The sequence below is a fragment of the Misgurnus anguillicaudatus genome, chromosome 19 (assembly GCF_027580225.2).
Source record: "Misgurnus anguillicaudatus chromosome 19, ASM2758022v2, whole genome shotgun sequence".
NCBI lineage: Eukaryota > Metazoa > Chordata > Actinopteri > Cypriniformes > Cobitidae > Misgurnus > Misgurnus anguillicaudatus.
In genome coordinates this window covers 574204-598440 of record NC_073355.2, presented here as the reverse complement: position 1 = coordinate 598440, position 24237 = coordinate 574204, and the positions used below count along the sequence as shown (strand labels likewise).

At 38.8% G+C, this 24237-nt stretch overlaps 2 protein-coding genes across 5 annotated transcripts; both read right to left on the bottom strand.

Moving 5' to 3' along the window:
• Window positions 1–618: 618 nt before the first annotated feature.
• pycr1a (pyrroline-5-carboxylate reductase 1a) lies at window positions 619–22754 on the bottom strand. 4 transcript variants are annotated; one of them, XM_073856789.1, is made up of 8 exons: window positions 22478–22754; window positions 16175–16247; window positions 5717–5787; window positions 5442–5621; window positions 3804–4021; window positions 3624–3720; window positions 3370–3533; window positions 619–973 (listed from the first exon to the last, which is right to left on the bottom strand). In XM_073856789.1, the coding sequence occupies exons 2-8, from the start codon at window positions 16239–16241 to the stop codon at window positions 808–810; spliced, it is 963 nt and encodes a 320-aa protein (XP_073712890.1). In that variant the 5' UTR covers window positions 16242–16247; window positions 22478–22754; the 3' UTR covers window positions 619–807. The 4 variants fall into 4 exon arrangements, with proteins under 4 accessions (XP_073712890.1, XP_073712889.1, XP_073712888.1 ...); XM_073856788.1 differs by lacking the exon at window positions 22478–22754 and adding an exon at window positions 16344–16573; XM_073856787.1 differs by lacking the exon at window positions 22478–22754 and adding an exon at window positions 16340–16570.
• LOC129426661 (myeloid-associated differentiation marker-like protein 2) lies at window positions 20711–22471 on the bottom strand. The gene has a single exon (XM_055183114.2). It carries the CDS (start codon window positions 22152–22154, stop codon window positions 21243–21245), a length of 912 nt encoding a protein of 303 aa, XP_055039089.1. The 5' UTR covers window positions 22155–22471; the 3' UTR covers window positions 20711–21242.
• Window positions 22755–24237: the final 1483 nt, after the last annotated feature.

Here is a 24237-nt window from a genome sequence, read left to right as displayed (position 1 = left end):
GTCGGTTACACTCTCGTCACCTGTCGCTTCTCGCCCGTCAACTTTTCCGTTGGAGTCAGAAGAATCTGAGGTCCCTTCATGCTGTTCACATACCGAGGGTCACTTAATGTAGCACCTTTTAGGTGCTAGGTGTGATGAAACACACAGGGAAAACAGCAACGCACACATTCAAACTCAAAATAAAGGAAGAGAAGTGGAAAACTGCGAGCCTCCGCTGAGGTGCCTTAACGCCAACCAACCTCAGCAAACAGCGCACTTCCTGAGCAAAAGAGAGAACCCCTCAACAGCATCCGACTGCCGGCTTTCAAAGTGAAAAAACCTGATTATGCATTGCACCTGCCTCTCGCTTTATACTCGTACAGCGGGACGGTGCCACTGCTTGCCAATGTTCATTTGCCCTTTGAAAGTTTCTCAACTGTTATTAACAGCTATTAACACATCCCAGGAACTTAAGCATACATTGACTATAATTTTATCTGTTAATAATATTAGTTTATCCTGGTAATATTTCGTAGTCATTGTTCTTTACATGTGTTGTCATTTTTTTGCCAAGCCTTTTAAAATTCTTCAACAAGCTGAGCGTCAGTTTATAATCCAAACACACCAATGCAACATGAATACAATAATTTTTTTAATGCTTCTTTGAAAAAATCTTTGAATAGAGAGCAAAACTTACATTTTTCAAGGCCACTGTGTGTGTGTATTATTATGTTTGATTTAACTTTAAAGAGGTGTTAAACTAAAGATGGTGTAGAAAACTTGCTAACCAACCAGTGTTGAACTGAGTGATTCTTTGAGTGATGTGATTTAGTATTTCTTGTGTTTAGGAGGGTTGCTGTTAAAGAGGCTGAGACCTGTCCGGACCCCGACACCTGCTGCGGTCACGCCCGGCTGTTGCAGAACTTTATCCAAAGTCGTCTTCTTTATGGCTGCTGCAGAAATCTTCTCCTGGTCAGCTAAGTGCTGAAGCTCCCTGTCAAAAATTAAATTAGCATGAAATTTTCTATTGGCAGACAGAACTGTTTCTCTTGAATATTTAACAACTGTTAGAATACATATGCCTTGCAAAGTAGTGTAGTCCTACAAGCTGATGAACATTAATTATGAATCTTGCATAAGCATTTACAAATCCTCTCTAATGTAAAAATGTCCCTTCCCCTAATATCACCTGACACCAACTAGTGATAGGTAATGGGTCAGTCGTGGCTTAATGGTTAGAACCAGGGTTCTAAATTAACTTTTTTGATCACCAGCCAATGTGGCTGGTAATTTCTAAAGTTACCAGCCAATCAGCATTTCCACTAGCCCAATTTTTTCCGGTGAAAATAAGAGAAGTTATGAGTGCCACTGAATGCATTTAATAATTTTATTAACATTGTTGGCGTGAAATCATACATAAATGTAAGTCTTCTCCCAACAAGGCTCTCTTCAATACGACTTGTCTTGGCAGTTTTAATAAACGTTAGGCTCTCTGATGACTTCGGCCACTCTCATGGTCCTTTACTGCCTTAACTTTAAAATTATTATTCCCACCACGAAATTGTTCATTTCATTTTTACTTTCGCATACATGCGACAATCCTGACAAAACATGACGACATTTTTGTGATCAAACACAAGCTTTCTTTGTTTCTCTATCTATATCCTTGATTCCTTGCCTCCTCTCGCTCCCAAAAGTCTCCCTCATCTTCATCATACCTAACATTATTAACATATTTGAAGGCATAAATGGCATAAAACATTTGGAAATAATGACAGCAGAGAAATATTTTCAACATTATACAATGATACCAATGATTAATAACTTATTTTTACAAGAATATTTTTACAATATTTTAAGCAACCCGTCATTTTATAACTGCTATACTAAAATAATCTTAGTCATAGTTACTGCTAAGTGTTTATAGTGTCCTGAGTTAAATATTAGTAAACTAAATATTAGTTTCATATCTGAAAACACAGAACAGTGTAAGACATAAATGTGTTAATTTTCTCAGCAACAATGCAATCCTAAAGACTTGACAAGAGGTTTTTCTGAGATTTTTCCTCTAATGTTTGAGACCTGACTGAGTAAGGATGTAATTTGTCTTACCTCCCTTAAACTCATCATCTCCTTTCTGCTTCCCTTTTACTGCTTTGCACAAAACATTTCAGATGTCCATCTACAGAAGCCAATAGTGATCGAGTTTAAGATTATCATTATTATTTAGAAACTTACTTTAGTTTCGTCATGTTTTCATAAGCTGTTTACTCAATCGCGTGGCGTCACCTTTTGAATGCGGTTGTGCATGCATGAACGCAAAGACGCGCGCGGACATGGATCACATCATCATCACATAGCATTACGGCACAGTGTTGATGGGAAATGTAGGAAGTACTGCCAGAGGGATAAAATGTCCGAGAACAGAGCTTTATGTATCATTCATGCAATGCCTCATGCATCACCGGCCAAACTGGTGGGTAAGTTTTAATTAACACCCGCCAAAATGAATTTTAACCCGCATTTGGCGGGTGTTAATTTAGAACCCTGGTTAGAACGCGAGAGTTGCTGTCCGAGTCTCACTGCGAGTCTCAGGTTGTGACTTAGGTGCTCTTGAGCAAGGTAAAAGTCTCTGTACTACTATAATCACAGCATTTTGAGATACTTTTGTGTTAGGTCTGCTCAAGTGCAAGAAAACATAAACTCAGTTGGCATTTGCGTGCTGTCTTTACATTTCCTTGTAGTTATCCTGTCTAAAGGTGCACTCATATCATACCCCACCGTACTCTCCCAGAAGCACGCACTCGAACTGTTACTGTGAGCTATACGAGCTCGGGCACACTTTTATTATTAGAATGCACTTTATCTGAAGAAAACAGGAAGTAAAGCGCTCTCTTAACACTGGAGTTCATAGTAATGTTAAGTCTGTTTTATATTCTGGGTTGTTTGGTGCGCATTGATACACAGCCCTCTCACATGCCTAAGAACATCATCTAAGTAGTCCATGTGATATCAGTGGGTCAGTTAGAATTTGTTGAAGACACGGAAGAGAAGACAATGCTGAATAAAGTCGTAGTTTTTGTTATTTTTGGACCAAAATGTATTTTCGATGCTTTGACAAATTCTAACTGACCCACTGATGTCCCATGGACTACTTTGATGATGTTTTTCTTACCTTTCTGGACATGGATAGTATACCGTACGTACATTTTCAATGAAGAAAGCTCTCGGACTAAATCTAAAACGAGGGATGCACCGATACTGAACACTGATATATGTACTTAATGAATAGTTAAATAATGTTTATCTTTTAACTAGCAAAGTTAAGGAAAAGCTAATTAATTAATCATTAATTTCCTTTAAAAATAGGGATCTTTGTTTTTGCTGTACCTGGTTCTAATACACGACGCCTCCACAGCGTTTATCAGGAGGCTTCGGAAGCCGCCACTTTCCATTACGTGCAGAGCGTGGATTGTGGCGCCACCAGGAGAAGCCACGTTGTCCTTTAACTGTCCGGGATGTTGCTCAGAGTCCAGAAGCATTTTTGCTGCCCCCTAACAAAAAGCATCATAACACTATAAGACAGGGAACAGACGAACTGATTATCATTCTCATGAATGTTTTAGTGACTGTCCAGCACTAACAAGCAGGGCCTGAGCTCCCAGGCGCACAGCAAGTCTTCTGGGCAATCCCATCTTAACCCCGCCATCAGCAAGAGCATCAACCGCCATGAACGCATAAAAAAGAAGAGGCCATTGATATTTCTTTACATACGCTCGGATGTTAAAGTTTAAATCTATATTGCTCGGCTGTGTCTCACATAAGCCGGTCCGCTGCCGCTAAGACCCGTGACGGCATCAATCAGGTCCTCTTCCACCTCGGTACAGTAGCCCACACTGGCCATTAGCTGCTCCAGAAGCTTGCCATCCTCCACCTCGGCATGAGTGCCTGTGGCGTACACTGTAGCCCCTTCTCGCACCACCACTGGGGTGTTTGTCATACAGCGGATTACTTTAGGTGCTGGCCTGTACTGCAGCAGTTTCTGAAATCCATGTACGTCATAAAACAACAAACTTGTTATCAAAGAAACAGTTCATCTAAAGATTACAATTCTATTATCTTATGTGACGTTCTTATATACGTGTTCCCTTGAATACAGTATGTCATGGAGGCTTGAAACAACAAGAGTGAGTAAAGGGTGACAGACATTTCATTATGGGCAAACTCGCCCATTAGGGGAGGGAAGATTAGTTGTTTTCATTTGCACAGCAAACTCTTAAATATAGAAATGAACTCATTTTAATTGTGACAACCCTCAGAAAGTATCTTTAGCATTTTAATGTAGCATGGAGTGTACTGCTAAGCTTTGTCCTGATGGTCTAGATCTGCTACGCTGCTGGCATCATGAGTGATGGCTTTTGCTGAATCATCTTCATAATAACAGAGGACAGGGCTACATGCTGCTGTAAGGAAATAAGGAGAAGCCCCCAGTAGCAGCTCTAGGCAGGTGGTGCTGGGGAGGATGAGGGCTAGGAATAATCCCATGGCACGCTGCATTGAAATGAACCAGGACAGAATAGAATTAAACAGGTCATGCTGATAGAAAGGGAAGATCAATTGGCTGCGCTACCAGCTGCGTGAGTTTCATGACTGAACTTGGTATGTCACAGGTACTGTATGCATATAGACTTGGTGGGCAGGCATGACTGGGAACGACTGGGAACGCCTTAATGAGGTGACATTGGGTTGGGTTGTTTGTCTAGTCACAGATAGTGTACAAACAATCTGACCCAATACGGCTCAATCCTTCTTTATATCTTGTTTTGTCGAGCAGACAAAGTGATTATATGTAGGCTATAGGTGTTTACACCATTTATTTCCAATGAGGGGGAATGAATTGTTTTCCCCACACCGACTCTGCCTCACGCCCCCAGCTGACGACACAACACTGTTCAACTCTATACTGCTATTTTACAACAGCTTCAAACATGAATCATCCACTGTAAGTATACATAATATGAAGCTGTTTTGCACTAATACATAATTATGATTCTTTTGATATAAACATTCTTGTAATTGCCATTTTAAAAAATAGTTAGTGACAATAATAGTTAGTTTTATTATTTAAAAAAAAAATAGTTAGTGACCATAATAGTTAGTTTTATTGTTTAAAAAAAATAGTTAGTGACCATAATAGTTAGTTTTATTGTTAAAAAAAATAGTTAGTGACCATAATAATTAGTTTTATTATATAAAAAAAATAGTCAGTGGCCATAATAAAATGATATGAAGTTCTTTTCATTTTCAATTTTTTATACTTAATAACTAAATGAAATATATGGACAGGCACTATTACCATGAAATAAAATGAGTCACATGAGTAATAGTCCACCCACCCATCACCGGTAGGATGATAGGATAAAACATTACCACCAAAAACTAAGTAGCAGATACATCCTGACCTTCTCTATTGAGCTGATAGTGACCCCAGCTGCACAGGACACAATCAGATGCCGGTCTTCAATATCTGGTCCAATCTCATCCAAAACAAATGGAATAATATGTGGCTTTACCGCAAGAAAGAGAACATCACTCTTGTTTACAGTCTCTTTGTTACTGGTGGTGAAGTATGCTCCCATTTTCTGAAGAACAGAGACAGAAATATCCTGAATTAGCCATTTTTAACAATTGTGATTTCAGAGTTGATTTATGTGGATTTATCTCGTCACACACTCACTTTAAGCCCAATGACAGTAGGCAGGTCTGTGTCTGGAGAGCTCGCTGTTATCCTGTGAGTGGCAATTATACCTAATGGATGATAAAATAAAGTAATGTAAAGGTGATGATGTCATCGGAGTAATGATGAGAATGATGATATGGGCCGCACTCATATTTGCAATGGTTGCCTTTTACTACTTTTACTCCAAAGTACAAATGATGCAGTATGAGAGTGCATGTAAACATAGTCAATAGCAATGTGAAATGAAAACTTTTGTTGATTTGTTGCTCTTGTAAACACTGTTGTGCTCTATTAGTAAAACCTTTGCTTGCATATACAGTGGCAAGAAAAAGCATGTGAACCCATAGGAATGAACTGGTTTTCTACAGTGATTTGCCATAAAATGTTATCTGATCCTCATCTAGGTCACGACAATAAACAAACACGATGTTCATAAGCCCACAAGACACAAACAATTCCCGTTTCTTGTGTCTTTCCAGGAAACACCCATTAAAGGTGCAGTGTGTAAATTTTAGTTGCGAATTGTAACCAACGGCTCAGTCCACTGCTCACCCCTTGCTTTTGAAATGCATAGAGAAGCTATGGTAGTCGCCACCGGAAAAACATGTAATTGACGGAGACAAATTAGTAAAAAAAAGTTTGTCCGTTAAGGGCTTCTGTAGAAACACGGCGGCACAAAATGGCGACTTCCACATAAGGGGACCCTCTGTGCATGTAGATAAAAATGTCTCATTCTAAAGTAATAAAAAAGTTCATTATAAAAAGGTCTTTATACACCCCTGATAATATAGTTTTGTATATTATTTTGCATTTCTGTCAAGAGGTCCTTCTAAAAATTACACACTGCACCTTTAAACATTCACAGTGCTGGAGGAAAACGCAAGTGAGCCCATGGACTAATTACTTTATTGAAAGCTTTTTTTTGTCAGAAGCTGGCAAACTGAAGTCAAATTAATAAAATGAGTTTAAATGTGTGGTTTAGTGCAACTTTGATTGATATTAATACACTCACACATTTTAAGATTGCTGTCCTTAAGAAGCATCAGCTCTTCTGAACCATGCTCTTATAAAGATATCTGATCAAGAGATGTTGCACTACATAAGGCTGAAAAGGGATACGAAACAATCTCAAAATGTTTAGACCTTCAACAGTCTACACTTAGAGAAATTGTCTATAAATGGAGACAGTTAAATACTGTAGCTACCCTTCCTAGAAGTGGCCGCACAGTCAAGATGACTTCTAAGACACCATGCAGAATACTCAATGAAGTAAAGAAGAACCCACAAGTAACAGCTAAAGGCTTGAAGACATCATTGGAACGGGCACACAGCTCTGTTCCTGGGTCTACCATACGCAAGTCTTTGGACAGGCACGGTGTTTATGACAGCACACCACGGAGGAAGCCGCTGCCCTCCCGAAAAACATTGCTGTGAGCCTGAAGTTTGCAAAAGAGCACCTTGGCAAACCCCAGTGCTACTGGGAAAATATTTTATGGATTGATGAAAACAAAAGTTGAATTTTTTGGGAAAAATGTTATGGGGCAAAATGGGCACAGCTTACCAACATCAAAACATCATCCCAACAGTGAAGTATGGTGGAGGGAACATCATGATTTGGGCTTGCTTTGCTGCCTCATGGCCTGGACCACTTGCCATCATCGAGGGTATAATGAATTATTAAATCCTACAGGATAATGTCAGGGTGGCTGTCCACCAGTTGAAGCTCAGTAGAAGTTAGTTGATGCAACAGGACAATGACCTTAAGCATTGTAGTAAATCCACTACAGACTGGCTTAAGATAAACAAAATGCGCCATTTGGAGTGGCCTAGTCAAAGCCCAGACCTTAACCTGTGGAATGATCTCAAGAGAGCGGTTCACAACAGACATCCTACAAATGTGTCTGAGTTAAAGTGGTGTTGTAAAGGGGAATGAGCATTGCTTCTGAACGATGCGCAGGTCTGATTCAGAACTACTGAAAGTGCTTGCTTGAAGTATTTGCTGCCAAATGAGGCTCAACAAGCTCTTAAATGAAAAAAGGGTTCACTTACTTACATTTTCCTCCAGCACTATGAATGTTTAATGGGGGTTCTCAAAAAAGACACAAGAAACTAGAATTATTTATGTGTTGTCACCTTATGCGCATTGTGTTTGTCTATTGTTGTGACCTAGATGAGGATCAGATCACATTTTATGGCAAATCACAGTAGAAAACCAGTTTATTCCTAGGGGTTCACATACTTTTTTCTTGCCACTGTATGAATGGTGATGATATGGCACACAAAAATGGAAGAAAAATTACTGGGATCATTTAATAGAGATTTATTATTGATTACTAAACTCCACAGCAACTTTTGCTCACTGAATTTGAAGTGTATTTAAGTTACATTAAAGTTACTGCCTTTAAAATTCATTGGTGTCTCAAAAGGAAGTCAAGAGGTTAGTTTGTCTTTTGCAAAGCATCTGTCACAGTTTCACACGTACACGCAAACCAGATCCATGAATGGGTAGAGACACTTGGAAAATTAAAATCTATTGAATAAACAAAGGTTTTTGCATGGTAGTCTTATACTTTTTATTTTCATTTCCCTGTCCAAGAACAGCTTTACATTTAAATGATTTTGCATTTAATCAGATAAGAAAATGGCTATTAAATATACTATTTGCGTAATATTGATGATTAAGTTAGAGGTTTGTTTATTACAAAAAAATAGAAGTTCAGTAGGAGCATGGTCATGTAATCCAACCAATCAGCGCAAAGAGGTGTCTATATATAGCCTTCACTCACCTCTGTCCCGTTACAGTTTTTGCAGCGTCTCTCCCTCACTCTCAGTTGTACCAGTTAAAGTGTGTGGGGGGGTACTCTGGTTTCGGGCTAATATTCTGAGCTCTGAGCTAGTGTTGCGCGATATGCCTCATTTTGAGATTGTCCTATCGTTTGCCTGTGAGATCGCTGATACACGATAGTATCAGGGGCTGGGCAGTAGTTTACTCATTTATTTATTTGTTCATTTTTTACTCATTTATGACAAGTCACTTGATAGATGGACAAAAAAGCAGCAAGGGCAACACTGTCATGACCGCAAACCTTCTTAAAACTAATGCAATTAATCCCAGCGCGGAAAAGCCCAGGGCCGCTAAAATTTCCTGTGTGCCAGGGAGCAGGAACAACACTATTGAATGGTTTAAGTCGTACCTTTCTGATAGTAAGCAGTTTGTTGTGATGGGTGACTGCAAGTCTGAGGTCGGTGTGGTGCAATCTGGTGTTCCTCAAGGATCAGTTTTGGGCCCATTACTTTTTTTAGTATTTGCATTTTTCCATTTGGCCAGCTTTTAAGATCACTTGGTCTTAACTTTCACTTTTATGCTGATGACACTCAGATCTATATACATTCAAAACCAGATGTAAATATGCCTGTGTCTTTCCTTTCTCAATGCTTTACTGATATTAAGTAATGGATGTCTGACAACTTTCTTTCTCTGAACAGTGACAAGACTGAGGTGATGCTTATTGGTTCACCTCATCAGTTGCATAAAGCAGAGTCCACAACCTTAAGTGTGAATATTTGTGTGAGCTGTTAACCCCCTACACTCCTACATGTGCTCTACGCTCTTCTGAAGCTGGTCTTTTAACTGTCCAAACAACACGGCTAAAAACTACGGGTGATCCGGCTTTTTCTTTTTTGGCTCTTAAATTGTGGACTCCCTACCCTCAGAGATTAGAAATGCAGAGTCCCTGGGTGTTTTACCTTAAAACTGATTTTTATGTTAAAATATGATTTTCAGCTTTTATGTGATTATTTTCTTTGTTATTTATTGGCTTTTTATTTTTTGAATGGCTAGTTTTAGTGCCTGTAATGTTATGTGTATCTTTTTAATTTCATCTTTTATGTCAAGCCCTTTGAGATGCTACTTTTAAAGGCGCTATACAAAATAAAGTTTATTATTACTATTATTATTATTAACACACTCGCTGGTTTCAACCCTCTGCAGACTAGCAACCTTTCTAGTACTAGCAAATGTAAGAGCCACATTTATTACAAGCTCATGTGCGAGGAAGAGTCCGAATCATCCACATGACAGAAGTCCATGCCTCGCGCATTCAGGTCTGAGCAAGAGTCCAAGACTCTTGAAGTCCAGATGCGTGTGAGAAGGAATCTGCGAGCGTTACAAGCTCTCTCACGCAAAGAAAAACCCACAAACCCTCTCATGTGAGGAAAAGCACACAATGCGCATGTTAAGCACACAATGCACATGTTAATCTGAAACTATGATAATAATAATAGTAACCATCGCCAACTATTGTCATGAAAGCCTACTATGTCTGACGATCGTCGATACACGTTACTATCGTCACAACCCTACTCTAAGCCCACCCTTCGGATACAGTAGCGCTTTTGGGGATGGACGAATCGTGCAGCAGCCCGGGGCAGCATTTTTTCATGAAACATGGGAGGCGGCACAAGCAATTCAAAAAAATCCTCCGCATGGCCACAAAGTGGTTTTCTATTATACTCGCGCCTTGCGCCATGAGCCTCTGCTTATCGCACGCGTGGCTCAACAAACTGTTTTGAAAGCGTGTGAAAGTTGCGTGATCCTATTTCATCAATTGCGCTGAAAATTCAGAGAAAGCTCTTACATACACACGTACAAAACTCTGTGCAGCTTGTTTACTTGCTAAACAAGCAGTGGACTCCGACATAATATTAGTTTGCGTCCATAGAAACTCATAATTACTCCCGCTCGGGTTTGAATGACAGCAGAGAGACTCGCCCACCATCTCACAGACCACCCCCTCACAGTATTCGACACAGAAGCGGTCAAAAGTGGACAAAAGAGACGGATTTAAATACCAGGTGTAAACGTAATGTGTCTCTCTCGTCCACTTGTGATCCGATCTATGAAAACACATCTTAATACCAAGTGTAAACAGCCCCTGGGTCTCTCCCACATGGAACGGATGAGGGGGTAAACAGGGAATCCACTGTATAGTGGAAAAATGTTGACTTTCTTCCAAATAACACATATTTTATTCCTAATATTATAAATACAAGCATATAGTTTCTGCACATTTTAGTTTTTTTCTGAATTATCACTGATTCTTGAAACTTTGGCAAAAACATGTCCCACTAAGAAAAGGGCTAATTCTGTTGGAAATTAATAACATTTGATGAAGAAAAAGAATCAATGTTATAATCAGGGGGTCCTTTGCACATATGTAAGGTTTTTTATAGGTTTATTTAGATTTTTTATTAATTTAATGATTATATGCTTGCCCATTGCCTACAAAATCAGCTGTCCTCGGTTAAGAGATAAATATTTCAACTTGATTAAAAAAGCCAAAAGTAATAATTGAATTGAATAATATATTTACCGCATGAAAGGGTACATTGTAATATGTATTAAAAACTACAAACAGTGAGTTTTGAACAATATTTACTATTATTTTGTGAATGCTCAAAATGTGTCCCACATATTCGTCACCACCGTCAGATATTTATAAAAAGCAATGAAATCAGACAACTACAGGGTCAACTGCATTCCTGAGGACCCCATTTTTAAACCTTCAGCTCTACCGCATGCTTCAAGATCACTCAAGCTCCTGTATGTTTGCTATTTTCTCTTAAACTTTTTCATATTTTTGGACACTGCTACTGTGACAACAGTGTTTCCCATACATAGGCTCTACTTGGGCGGTGCGCCCAGGTAAATTGCGACCCGCCCAGGTAAAAAAAAATCACTTTACGAATTTCCGTATTTTCTGAACTCGACTGGATGACCCGTGTTTTGGAGAGAGCGAGAGAGAGAGCGCGCGAGAGATAGAAAGGTGAAGATGATGCACGCGTCATAAACTCATCATCCAGCGCGGCAAACTGGATCAACTGCAGCACATACTGAGGTAACTGAGCAGCCAGGGAACTACATTGCGACCAAAATGATCGCATATGCTTATGTGCATATGTGCTTATAGCATCCAAGTTGGCTTCATTTTGCGTGCAAGCACGTTGTGTGTCTCTCCCGTTGAGTGTCCGTTCACGTGCTCTCTGTTTCTCAATGAATTGGGTGCGACGCCAAGCAACCTCAGTGTCACATTTATTCTTCCATGTTTCTGAACTTGAGGAGTGTTTTACCATTACAGGTCTTCACGGAGGACGCGGGACCTGTACGGCTCCGGGTTCATATTTTTTAAATGGTCAGTCGGGTCCAGGTCGGTCCTAGTTCATTACTTCGGGTCCCAAGTCTGATTAATATTGTGTGTAAAACCCGAGTCGATCGGAGAACGGCCGCTAGCGCAAAGCTCGAGTGCTGTTTCAGCGTGCCTCCGGTTTCTTTGGCGATAACAGCTCTTGTCACGACCACGCGCCGCTTCTTTTTTTCTTTATCCCATTTTTTTATAATCTTACAATTAATAGACCATATCTTTACTAAAATCTAAACAGTTTGCACAGAGATTGTAGCAAAAAGCAGTGCTAATACTGAATGAGCAAAGCTCTAGCTGACTCAGGATATAAAAAACGCAAAGCTGTAATGTAAAGCCTGTCATCGGGACAGCAAGTAGACTTTTAAATCTGAAATAATGAGTGGATTAAGCTTTTTTAATCTGCAAAAGAGAAATAGAAAGCAGAAGCAGTAAAAGTGCCTAACTAATAGAAATTATTAACATTATAGCATCAGTCACATTTATAATCTATAGACCTGCACTGTCTATTAATATACTGTACATAGTATTTTATATAATTGAGTTTGTTAAACTTGTAATGCTACAACAATCAAAACAAAAGTGAAGCGCGATCGCAGGAGGGTCATCCCGCAACTCAAAGGCAAGCACAAATGTTTTATATACTGATGTTTATCAGCTACATAACTTGATATAACTTACTATATAAGCCTAAATAAACCAGCGATGTCCTGTACTGATTGCGTGAGTAACTTAAGTCATAAGATTGATAATAAGTGTACAATTTTCCTCATTAATCAAGTATGCTGTAATGTATTTACTGTAAAAAGGGATGCATGACTGAAGAAATGTAGTGCACTTAATGTGAGATAGTGGTGTTACGTCTACTACATGTGTTTTCAATTAATCTTTCAATTGAACAACTTCACATTTTTAATATGCATTATCATATTTCTGTTACTGTATATTAACTGTAACAACCTACTGGACTCTAATACTGGAATTTTTGAAATTTAGATTATATATTTTTTACGATAGGCCTATATAAGAATATTTGGTAACACTTTACAATATAAGGTTTATTAGTTAACATTATGTATTAACTAACTTGAACAAACCATGAGCAATACATTTGTTACAGTATTTATTCATCTTTGTTAATGTTAGTTAATACAAATTTAAGCTTTAATTGTTTGTTCATGTTAGTTCAGAGTGCATTAACTAATGTTAACAAGATTTTAATAAAGTATTAGTAATTGTTGAAATTAACAAAGATTAATAATAAATGCTGTATAAGTGCAGTTCATTATCAGTTCATGTTAACTAATGTTGCTAACTAATGTTAACTAATGAACCTTATTGTAAAGTGTTACCATATTTATATCACAAAGTTAGGCTATATATTTGTCAGCATGACACATTCAAGTACACAATGACACTAGACTAAAATTAAATAGGTTTAAATTCAATTTAATGTAGATTTCTAGACTAAAATCTCATGGCATTTAGAAGAATAAAATTAGACTAAAACTAAATCAATTCAGATGACAAAAATATGACTAAAACTTAATAAAATTTTAGTCAAAAGACTATGACTATGTTTAATCTGTGTTTGTTCTGGCAGGTCAACATTTTGAGGTGTTTGATTTCTTTTATATATTAGGAAGTAAAACCTCATAAATAAACTTTCTTAGTTTTCACTGACCTACAATGTCTCTTTGTGTTGAGGACTAGTGCATCTTTGAGCCAACATTCAGAACGAGTGAAAATATTAAGTACTTTTAAATTGGGTTACTATAATACTTTTACTCAAGTCGTATTTAAATTGGTGACTTGTAACTTGTAGTGGAGTCATTTTTACAGTAAGGTATCTGTACTTTTACTCAAGTATGGCTTTCAGCTACTCTTAACACTTCTGCTCGTAGCCTAGTTGGACCGAGCATTACAGGAGTTGCATAAACTTTTCCCGTTGATAGCCGTAAGCTGGGACAGTCTTCTCTTAGATAGCATGTCTAGACGAGACTTAGGAGCACAGTAGGGGTTTTGTAGGTAGGTTGTATTTTTCCTTGTTCTTTTTTTCATCAATAGGTCTTTTTGTGTATTGTTATCAGGTTCCATTTGTGCCGATGGTAGGCTACTTGAATGGCGCAAAACAAAGCGTACTTTAGCCTGCTTCATTAGCCCATTCATGACGCTGTTGTGATGTTAAGAGAGGTACGAGATAAAAAATAAAGCACTTTAATTGGAATGATTGTAACGTGTGTGATTTATGCGTGTGCGGGTCGGGTAACGAGCCAAATATTAACGGGACCGGCCAGGTCACAGGTGTGGATTTAATTGTGATATTATCACGGGTGACGGGTCGGATCTGGTGCTGAACTTTGCAGGTACGGGCGGGAGCGGGTCTCCAAAAATGGACCCGTGCAGGACTGTGATCTGTTGATTATGGAGTGTCAAATAAACACAGAGATGGACAGAAAAATATCAAAATCATCAGGTGTTTAATTTATAAAGAGAAGAAACAAGCAAATGATAAAGGTATGTAACTATGTTCTCTCTGTATGACTACGATATCCATGTCATGAATAAAGGGCTAATATTAATTGGTATATAACCGATAACTCTTAAGTTTGTTAGCCTTTTTGCTAAGATGCTTGCTATGCTTAAACAACAACAAACACAAGATCTGCTGAGGTCAGGTTTTAAATTTTGTTTGTGTTTTCTGTTCTTAGTGTGATTTAATTGTGGTGTAATTTAGTCTAAAATAGTGTGTTTTCACATTTGTGTGATAAAGAAGATGTGCTATTTAAACGATTTATTCTATATTGTACTTGTATATTATTCATGTCATTCATTATGTCATATTTTGTGCAGAATTGTGTTCATGGTCTTTTGGCAATGTTGGAGGTGGGGATTGTTTCCTATTGTAATTGCAATAGCTGGATTCTCTTTAGCGTGTTTTTCAAATGTTCTAATGAAGGATTTGTGCAATTGAGAAGTATATTTGAAGAGTTTGGTTCCAAAACGCGATAAACGCCATTTTTGAAAAAAATGAGTTACTGCCAAAATCAGTATTATATCAGGTCAGTAGTTAAAAGTAAATAATTAATTTTACGCAAAATCCAATACTCGCCGTGATATTCTGTCATCTTTTCTCCCTTTTTTCCCAAAATGCGACAAACGCCACTGCTCATTTTTTACAGACCGCAATAAATCCATTTCTGATATTACAGCGCACCAGTCACGCAATGTAAACAAACATGGCGGCGCGCTGAGTACACGGAGTCCTAGTTTTCCTCATCTACTTTGTACTTCGTGATCAACAAACAAAACAAAATAATACTTTAATAGCATTGCCAAACCTGTGATGGTTTTCTGTGACGGGAAAGAAACGTAAGCCATCAACAGCTAATATTTCCGCGAGAGGCACTCGGTTGCTTGTTCTCCAGACAGCATCAAGCTTCTCATGCTAAAACATTGTGTTCTTAATATAACAAAGTAAGTGTTTTGGTTAATGCCATTAATGTTTATTTTTTAATAATTGTATACCACTAGTCAACTAAATAAATATAAAATGGTAAAGATGAATGCACATTTATACATTGATTTAATAGATTTATAGCATTTTGAAATAAAAAACTGTCATGGATTTATTGCATTTTGTGGAAAAAATAATTCGTTTTTATAATAAATCTTTAAAAATCAAGTTATGGATTTGAATTTTTTATGTTTTTATAACCTAAAGATGCTATGTGAAAGTTTGTAACAGAAAATAGTGGTTTTCATCTTGTCACTTTCTTGGTATAGAAAACACGTTTTTACCGAAATTTGTCAAAATGGATTTATTGCGTTTTGGAACCAAACTCTTCATTTTTCTCTTTCACTGTTGTGCAGCATTTTTAATGTGTTCATGATATTTTATGTCTTTTCAAACGACGTGTACTATGGTTTTATTTGAAAAAATAAATCTCTCTATAAAAGACAACACTTGAAAGTATGGTAACCTTACGAAAATTAACCATGGTTTTACTACAGTTAAAAAAAACAAAAAAAAAACATGGTTACTGTAGTAAAACCAGTACTACAATAGTTACTACAAAATGACCATGGTTTTCAAAAACCATAGGGTTGGTGTAGTAAAACCATGGTTTTGCCGATAGTAATCAATACACCAAAAAACTATGGTTACTACACTTTTACCACAATAAAACCATGATTAGTTTTCGTAAGGTAAGCGCTCTCTATATGTGCATGATTATGATGAGCTGCTGCTGTTTACCTGCCGCCCCGAAACCCTTCACGAGCGCGTGAGCCAACTGACCCGCTCCAATGAACCCGACACTCATCTTCACCTGATAACACAACATCACAACAACACAACATCAACATCTCATCTGTAAGTCGCTTTGAATACACACAGATGAAATGACTGTAAGTTACTCACTGACGTCTATTTCCTGATCGCGATGAAAACGAGTTAAAACTTTCCAGCAAGCTCCACACACAGAAACTGTGAGTTCTCTAACTACTGTATACACACACACGATCCGCTCGATCACATTTATTTAGATTAGTTAACATTAATCCAGTAGGTTATCTCCAGGAAGTTTGCTTTCACTGTCATTACTGATGGATGTTGAGTGACAGGATTCGACCAATCATAGTAAAGCGCTGCTGTGCCACAAGCCAATCACAGCGCTACTCGGTGCGTAGCGAATCCTGTTCTGCTGCTGTTGCGTCATCATTTCATATGAGCACGTGGTCAAGTGTCAACAATCCAAAACTTTAATACGAAATCTCCAGGGGCCTCATTTATAAAACTGTGTGCATACTAAAAGTCTACGTACGCACAAAAGCCAAAAATAGCGTACGCAAAAAAAATCTGATTTATAAAACAATGCGTACGCAGATAACCTGAAAGTGTGCGTACGTGAATCTGCCTCCCGCCTTATACACGCCTATTTCTAACCATAAATAGTCAATGCAAATCACCTCATGAATGCTGATCCTCATATTAATGAGACTGGCATCGGGTATGCACATCATGGCATCGGGTATGCACATCATGGTATCACCATAGATATGTATAAAGGCTAGATGGCTCAAGGCGGAGTCCCTAACGGCATCACCTGGCGGCCATCTTAGGACAGGGCGCTCGATCACTCGTAGCATTGAGTTTAATGGTGCAGGTACTTTTAAATGACCATAACTTGCTCAATTTTCTACCGATTTTCAAACGGTTTGGGTTTTTACAAACGTTATTAACGTGGCTATAATTATGGATGCTTTAACATGTTTCATGAATTTATTTTTTATTTTTAGTATAGGTATGCAGTGTCATAGGTACATCTTTGACGTTTATAACAAACCAAACCGTTTGAAAATCGGTAAAAAATTAAGCAAGTTATGGTCATTTAAAAGTACCTGCATCATTAAAACTCAATGCTACGAGTGAGCGAGCGCCCTGTCCTAAGATGGCCGCCAAAATGCGGACGTTGCACTCAATTGGCCAGCAACGCGGACGAGCCATCTAGCCTTTATATCTATGGGTATCACCGTCGGCGAGGGACTGCGGTTACGCCCACTGAGTGGCAAAAGACAGAGCGGCAGCATTTGGGTACAGTGTGAAATCAGCGAAAACACGGTGAAAACGCATATATGGGAAAAAGCTGTTGTGTGATAGACTGTACTAACAGATTAACAAGAATTCGGAGCTGTCGTTTTACAGACTGCCAAAAAAACACCGAAAGGAGAAGTAATTGGATCGTTCATTCCAACGTCCACAGACCACAGGTGGGTTGATAAGTTGCTAGGGTCACTATCAAGAAGAGGTTTTACTTTCTACTTAAAAGTATTTTTCTAGTATTTGTATTTTATCCGTGTTTTTCTTTGGAAAACATACATTCCAAAGCATATTATCATAATTTGTATTCTGTTACATTTCATAAATACACGTGTTTGTTTTACATTTAATACTTAAGTTCATTAACGTATTTTTACGCAAAATATACACAATTTAAATGTAATTAGGTATTAAATAAATTTTAATATGCAATATTAAAGAATACACAGCATGATTATATGCTTTAGAATGTAGTGAAGTAATGTTTTTCCCAACACCCTAATAAAGCACAGATGCTTGGAAAATGTAACTAAGTATTGTCCACCTCTGATATCCAAGTCCAACTAAATTCAATTTAAACTAATAATAGTCAGTTTTACTGGCATTTACACAGCACCCGCTATGAAAACCAGCCATTTTGGTGAACGTTTCCCAGGTAGCCAAAACAGTTTGGCCCAATAATGGCCCAAATCCGGCAGGCCAGAAAAAAACCACGGCCTACTTCCGGCTGCCAGACAAGGGCCAAATCTGGGATGAATGACGCCCCAGAATTTTCCCAAGTACACTGGCCCATGTCCGGGTGCTAAAAGTCAGCCGACACTGCCAGCCCAGTGCCAGAATCACGCCAGCTTAAACTGTACACTAAGCCGAAACTAGCCCGAATTTCTTTTAAAGTGTTTTCCACAAAACAATATATTATAACCTTAGCCCTTAAGATGGCTTGTACTTATCCCTTCTAAAAAAAACTTTTATTACACAGGGCGAGTTCTGGAGTGGTCATGTGGAAAAGTGACGTCAATGCATACCCTCTACATGAAATCTCCAGGGGCCTTATTTATAAAAACTAAAAGTCTACATATGCACAAAAGCCGAAAATAGCGTACGCAAAAAATATTCAGATTTATATAACAATGCGTACCCACACCAGCAAGCAACTTGGTGTAATTAGAAGTTTACCCTCAGTGGAACTAGTAGATACTTCCGAAAATCAGTGGTGTTTACAGGAGTTTCCTAGTATGGATACACCTCTTTTCATGCAGTGATAGACCCTTTTACTGTTTGTACACAATGATGACGTGGCAACGTATGCGTGCGCATCTTTGCAACGGAAGTATGGCGAGAATCAGCACCAACACAGACAGACAAAGTTATTTTAAAAAGTTGACTTTATAAACTTTTTCTACACAACTACCAGATTCGTGTACTATAGTGGATTGGATAGAAGACGTTAGCAGATGGCCAAATATAAAGTTGCCAGATACATATATACGTATTATATGTATCTGGCGTAGTTAGTTCGTAAGCTATATGCGCCCAGCCAATAAACGCAAGCCATTGTCGTAATCCTCCAGCATTGCAATCACGCAGCATTACAGGGGTCACCGCAGCATTTATATATGTTTCCAGCAATTATATTGTACACCTTGCCAAAATCACAGTATAAATGAGAGGTATCACTAAAATAAAATAAATGTGTTTTCTGCACCTTTAGTGCACGCGTCTGATATATGCAGACTGTTCTCCAGCAGCACGAGCGTTCTCCTCTGCTATACAAACTGCAGACATGTAAAAAAATAATAATTAAATTTCCTTTTACCTAACAGACTTGCATTAACTCATACACATGTGAGTAAATATTTATTTTAGTGTTTAGTGGTTTGAAAATCACAACTATGACTATTATAACGATAACTGGGATATTCTGTATTTCCACACTTTGACATTTGATGATAAAAATGCAGAGTAATTAAGGAAAATATTTGGTTATTTACACTGTGTTCTGCAGTTATCTAATGTATGTGTATTTGATGTATGCTGTATTGTAGGTTATTCCATGCAGTCCGAATGATTTTTGATTTAATATTGAATTTTACAAGATGTACATGAAACAATTATCAATCAGTACAAGTGACAAAAAACTGCTGGATTTCATCGTCATGACAACGTGGATGTAACGTATGACTAACACACAATTAAATGTGTATGTGTTATCAATACTTATAATTCACTTTCTTGCCATCTGTCTCGCCAATTCCCATTAATTGTCTCCAGAATGTACGTACGTATGGGTCAGAGTTTGCTTTGCAGGTGCGCACATTCTGCCTTCAAGTTTTTTTTATATATCACAACCTTTGCGTGGAAAGTGATGTAGGCATGTTTTCAGCCCCGTTTTGTTCATACACATGCTTTATAAATAAGGCCCCAGATGAATTACTTTGACATTACCTCAAGGTTATGATGGATTATTTAACTTTACACACGTAAGCACCCATATAGATGAGAAGTGTTCAGAGAAATGTGTCTTTCTCCTCGTGATTTGTGACAGATAATGCCCGGTTGCATCAAAGTACTTAAGCTAAGAAATCCCTTAGATGTAAGGGTTTATTGGCTGGAACACTTTGTTTTGTTTCGTGGTGCTAGGTTTGGCCACTGTATTTATATTGAAGTTTGTAGAGCCTGGGCTGTCTACAGAGATCGCGTTTTTTTACAGTTTGATCAGCGGACAGGCAGCAAGCAGATAGTGAGGAGATGTTTGCTGTATGTAACAAAAAATGTTTTATGGTCTAAAACGCGTGAATTCGCTTAGAGAACCTTTAAGGGACTATAAGAGGTCCCTTAATGTCACACACGCGATGTCTGATTTTATGGTAATTCAAAGGAGGAAGTACCAACGCGCATTTCTTACGATCGATATTCCCTTAGAGAAAGTATAATGTGCATTTATTAGGAGAATCGTCAGTCAATCTAAAGTGCTTTAAATTTGAATTACTCTGCGGTTTTATACATGCGGTACTTTACAGTCGGGACTTTTTATTTGTGACATTTCATTGTACACAAATCCGCTGTCTGTTGAGCTGCTTGCGTTGATTTGTTATATATATATATGCATACATACATGTTGTATATGGCTAAAATAACAATAACTCTATTCTGACTCTTCGACAAAAACAAAAAGATACCTCATTTAAATCATATGGGTATATTTTGATTTATTTAAATATCTTCAAAATATGAATACTAATACATTTTAGAAAAAAAAAAACAAGTCATGTTACCGTAGCATTAGGCCCTGAGTACACGTCATTTTGGTAAGAAGTGAAAGTCATAATCCAGTCATACTAGTAATTGAATAATAGTAATGCCATGTCGATTTGAACCAGTAACAATTCATTCTTATATAAAGAAATATATTTTATGTATTTAGACATAAAATAAGTGATGCTCTAATCCGAACTATTTTTGAGTTTATAATCTGGATAATTGTTTTTTAGGTTGACAAAATGTGTCAGTACATCACAGAGAGCCCTTTCAGAATATTCTGGACACTTTGAATGCTTTGAAACTGAATTTACATAAATTTCATTTAAGGATAACAACAAAGGAAAGTAACAACTTTTAACAACAACAAAACTGTAAAATTATATTTTGAAATATATTAGAGAATAAGTATATAGTTGTTGTTTTTCCAAAGTCCAAAGCTGTTCTGTCCACTGGACTGGAGGTGCTACGCAACTGAATGTGAGACAAATCGTATTCTTTGAGAGTAGACCAGGTCAGTGAGGTACAGCACCAGATTGACAAAAGTGAACACCGCAATCACCAGTTTGCTGTCCCACGGACACTTTCCCCTCGGGCAGTCCTCGGGTCGCCCCGGCGTACCGTACTTCTTATCGAAACTAAACACGGGCCAGACCACAGCAGCGCTCAGATACAGCAGCACGGCCAGAAAGGTGTAGACGACCACGAAGCGATCGAAAGGGAAGCGAAGGGCGGACGTCCTCCCCGAAACAGTGAGAGCCACCACTACGACTGTCAGGGCAAAGCAAAGGCTGTACACCACTACGCAGTACTGTGTGGGGACATGCCGGTTGTATTCGCTGTCATTGGCCAAAGCGCCGAAAATGATACAGGCTATAAAGGCCTGAACCACTTTGAGCAAACCCGACACAGTGGCCATATAGCCCACCACGTGCCCCGGCTTGGCCCGTGTGATGAACACCTCGGCCCCGTAAGCGAAGCAGCAGACGCTGGAGCACACGGTGACGGCGATGCGGTAGTTGCGCACCTCGCAGCCCTCGGACGGGCACTCGGACCTGAGGAAGTAGACGGGGTACACCACGGACGCCGTGACGTACATGAGAGTGGCCAGCATGGCGAAGGCCACCGTGAAATTGTCCCAGGAGATGGGCATACATCCGTGCAGCCTGGTCACATCCAGGGTGAAGACCACCAAAGAGACGGCAAAGCAGAAGCACCAGACGAACATGCAGTACGTGCCGTACGTGGCGCTGAAGCCCGCGCTGTGAGCCACCAAGGCCATGGTGGTGCACCCTAACATTAGCTGGCACATACGGGCGGCACCGAGTCCAGACAGCACCGCTGCCTTGTTCAGATAATGACCTCCCTGAGGGTCCATGAGCGGTTCCCAGATGAATCCTTAAAGGGTGTAACGGTACCTCTGCGGCTGAATCCACAGACCTCGCCCTTCGCCTCCCTTTATATTTGGGCAGACGTAATGACAAATCTCCTTTACTGCTTTCCAGTCCTGCTTTGTAATTACTGGAGAGCTTGTGGGATCAGATTACACTCAAAAGACGTATGAACGGTGGATTTTAACTTTGCTGTAGTCTGGATAGCAAAAATGAGCACAACGAAATATATGTTACATTGCAAACATCGCTGCTATTATGTTCAAGCTTTCAATTCCAATCAGTGGATAAGGTTAAGTCTTGACCTTACAGCTGAGAGTCCCTCGCAGGTCTTGAGTTTGGTGGTGTGTCACTGTTGATTATTAATATAAAAAGCAGAAAGTCCCTTGCGAGTCCAGTGTCACCTCCACGATCTTGTTGGTGTTGTGTCTCTTCATTAAACAGATCCACAGCACACGTGACAGCAATGGTCCAAAACATGCAAATTCTTCAAACTTCTCCCAGTCAAGATGTGATATATGTATCTCTTCAAACGTTGTCTTATTTCAACAGGTACTCTTGTCTAACACAGTGTCCAGTCACACACACACACACGAGCTGAGCTGAGTTGAGTTTTATATGAGCGAGTGTGTACTGTGAAGACTATAAATAGTGCTCTATATTCACAGTGGAATGGGCTGGCAATCCTGCGTCAAGCAACAGTGCATGGAGTCGTGTTTCATACGCTCTCAAACATCTGTGTGTATGTGTGCTGTTAGACAGGACAGGGAGGAGATCTGGACCCTACACCACATGTGTCTGTCTGACAGACATTTACAAAACATTCACCGCAGTATTACACAGCAATTTTCTTATGTAAATGTGCACGAAATAGTCACTTCATTATTTTTAAAATGATGTTTTCTAGAAAAGCAAAGCAAGGAACCATGGCACATTCTTTCTTATTTTATTATTCCTGTTATTATTAAAGGTCACGTTCTTCCTGGTCCCATTTTTTAAACCCTAGTTAGTGTGTAATGTTGCTATAATAGCATAAATAATACCTGTAAAATGATAAAGGTCAAAGTTCACTGGCAGGCGATATATTTTCTTTAACAGAATTCCTCTTTCAAAGCCTACAGTGAACGGCCGGTTTGTACTACAGCTCTCTAATTCGTGCTTTAATGACGTCACTAGAACAGTTTTTTGACTAAACTCCGCCCACAGGAATATACGTCAGTCGCCAGCTAAGCTAACGGCAAGCTAACCTGCTATCAAATCCCAACACGCTAAACAAACTACACAATCAGAACTCATTACGTATTTCTGAAGGAGGGACTTCATAGAATAAGGAAGACATCAGACCGTTTATAGGACAGTGAAAACAGCGCTATACAGATAATTAAGTTGTGTGAAAAATACTGTTTTTTTTACACATGAAACATTAACACGTTATATTGCACACTGTAAACACAATCAAAAACCATAGTTATACCATGGTAACACCAAAAAAACGATGGTTACTACACTTTTACCACAAAAAACATGGTTAATATTCGTAAGGGGGGACCTTTAAAGCAACACTAAAGAGTTTTTGCTCTTAGCTCCCCCTACAGGTAAGAAGCGTCCATTACCACTGTCGTAAATACTGAAGCAAAGCTGGCTCTGATTGGATTGTAGGTCTGTCGTAAAGCAAGTTTTTGTAGTTTTCACTGGAACTACAGGACCGCGACCTGATTTTTGGAAACTTCTTTAGTGCGGTTTTGGCCGATAGAGGGCTGCAAAGCGAATGTGAAAGTGCCGTTCACCCTGTTTCCTGTGGATGAACGACTGAACTTTTTTGGAAACATTATTTTAAGGTAAAAAACACTCTTTGGTGTTGCTTTAAGCTTTAGAGCTCAGCTCTTGATTGTGTTTACTTGTTTATTTATTCTCAATGCCATTCCAGAATCTATGACTATATTCATGTCAATGAAAGGGGCACATTATCATCTTCAGTTCACCTAACTTGCCTGTTTTTGGCCTGTGAGAGTAAACCCACGCTGACACGGAGAGAAGATACAAACTTTACACAGAAAGACTTCCTGTTCC

Excerpts from the sequence above, each read along its gene's own strand:
- pycr1a (XM_073856789.1), bottom strand. The coding sequence starts at position 16,241 with ATGAGTGTCGGGTTCATTGGAGCGGGTCAGTTGGCTCACGCGCTCGTG. Across the intron at positions 5,622-5,716 it reads CTACTGTCATTGGGCTTAAA|AAAATGGGAGCATACTTCAC; the intron begins GTGAGTGTGTGA and ends TCTGTTCTTCAG. Across the intron at positions 974-3,369 it reads GCGTCGTGTATTAGAACCAG|GGAGCTTCAGCACTTAGCTG; the intron begins GTACAGCAAAAA and ends AATTTTTGACAG.
- LOC129426661 (XM_055183114.2), bottom strand. The coding sequence starts at position 22,154 with ATGGACCCTCAGGGAGGTCATTATCTGAACAAGGCAGCGGTGCTGTCT.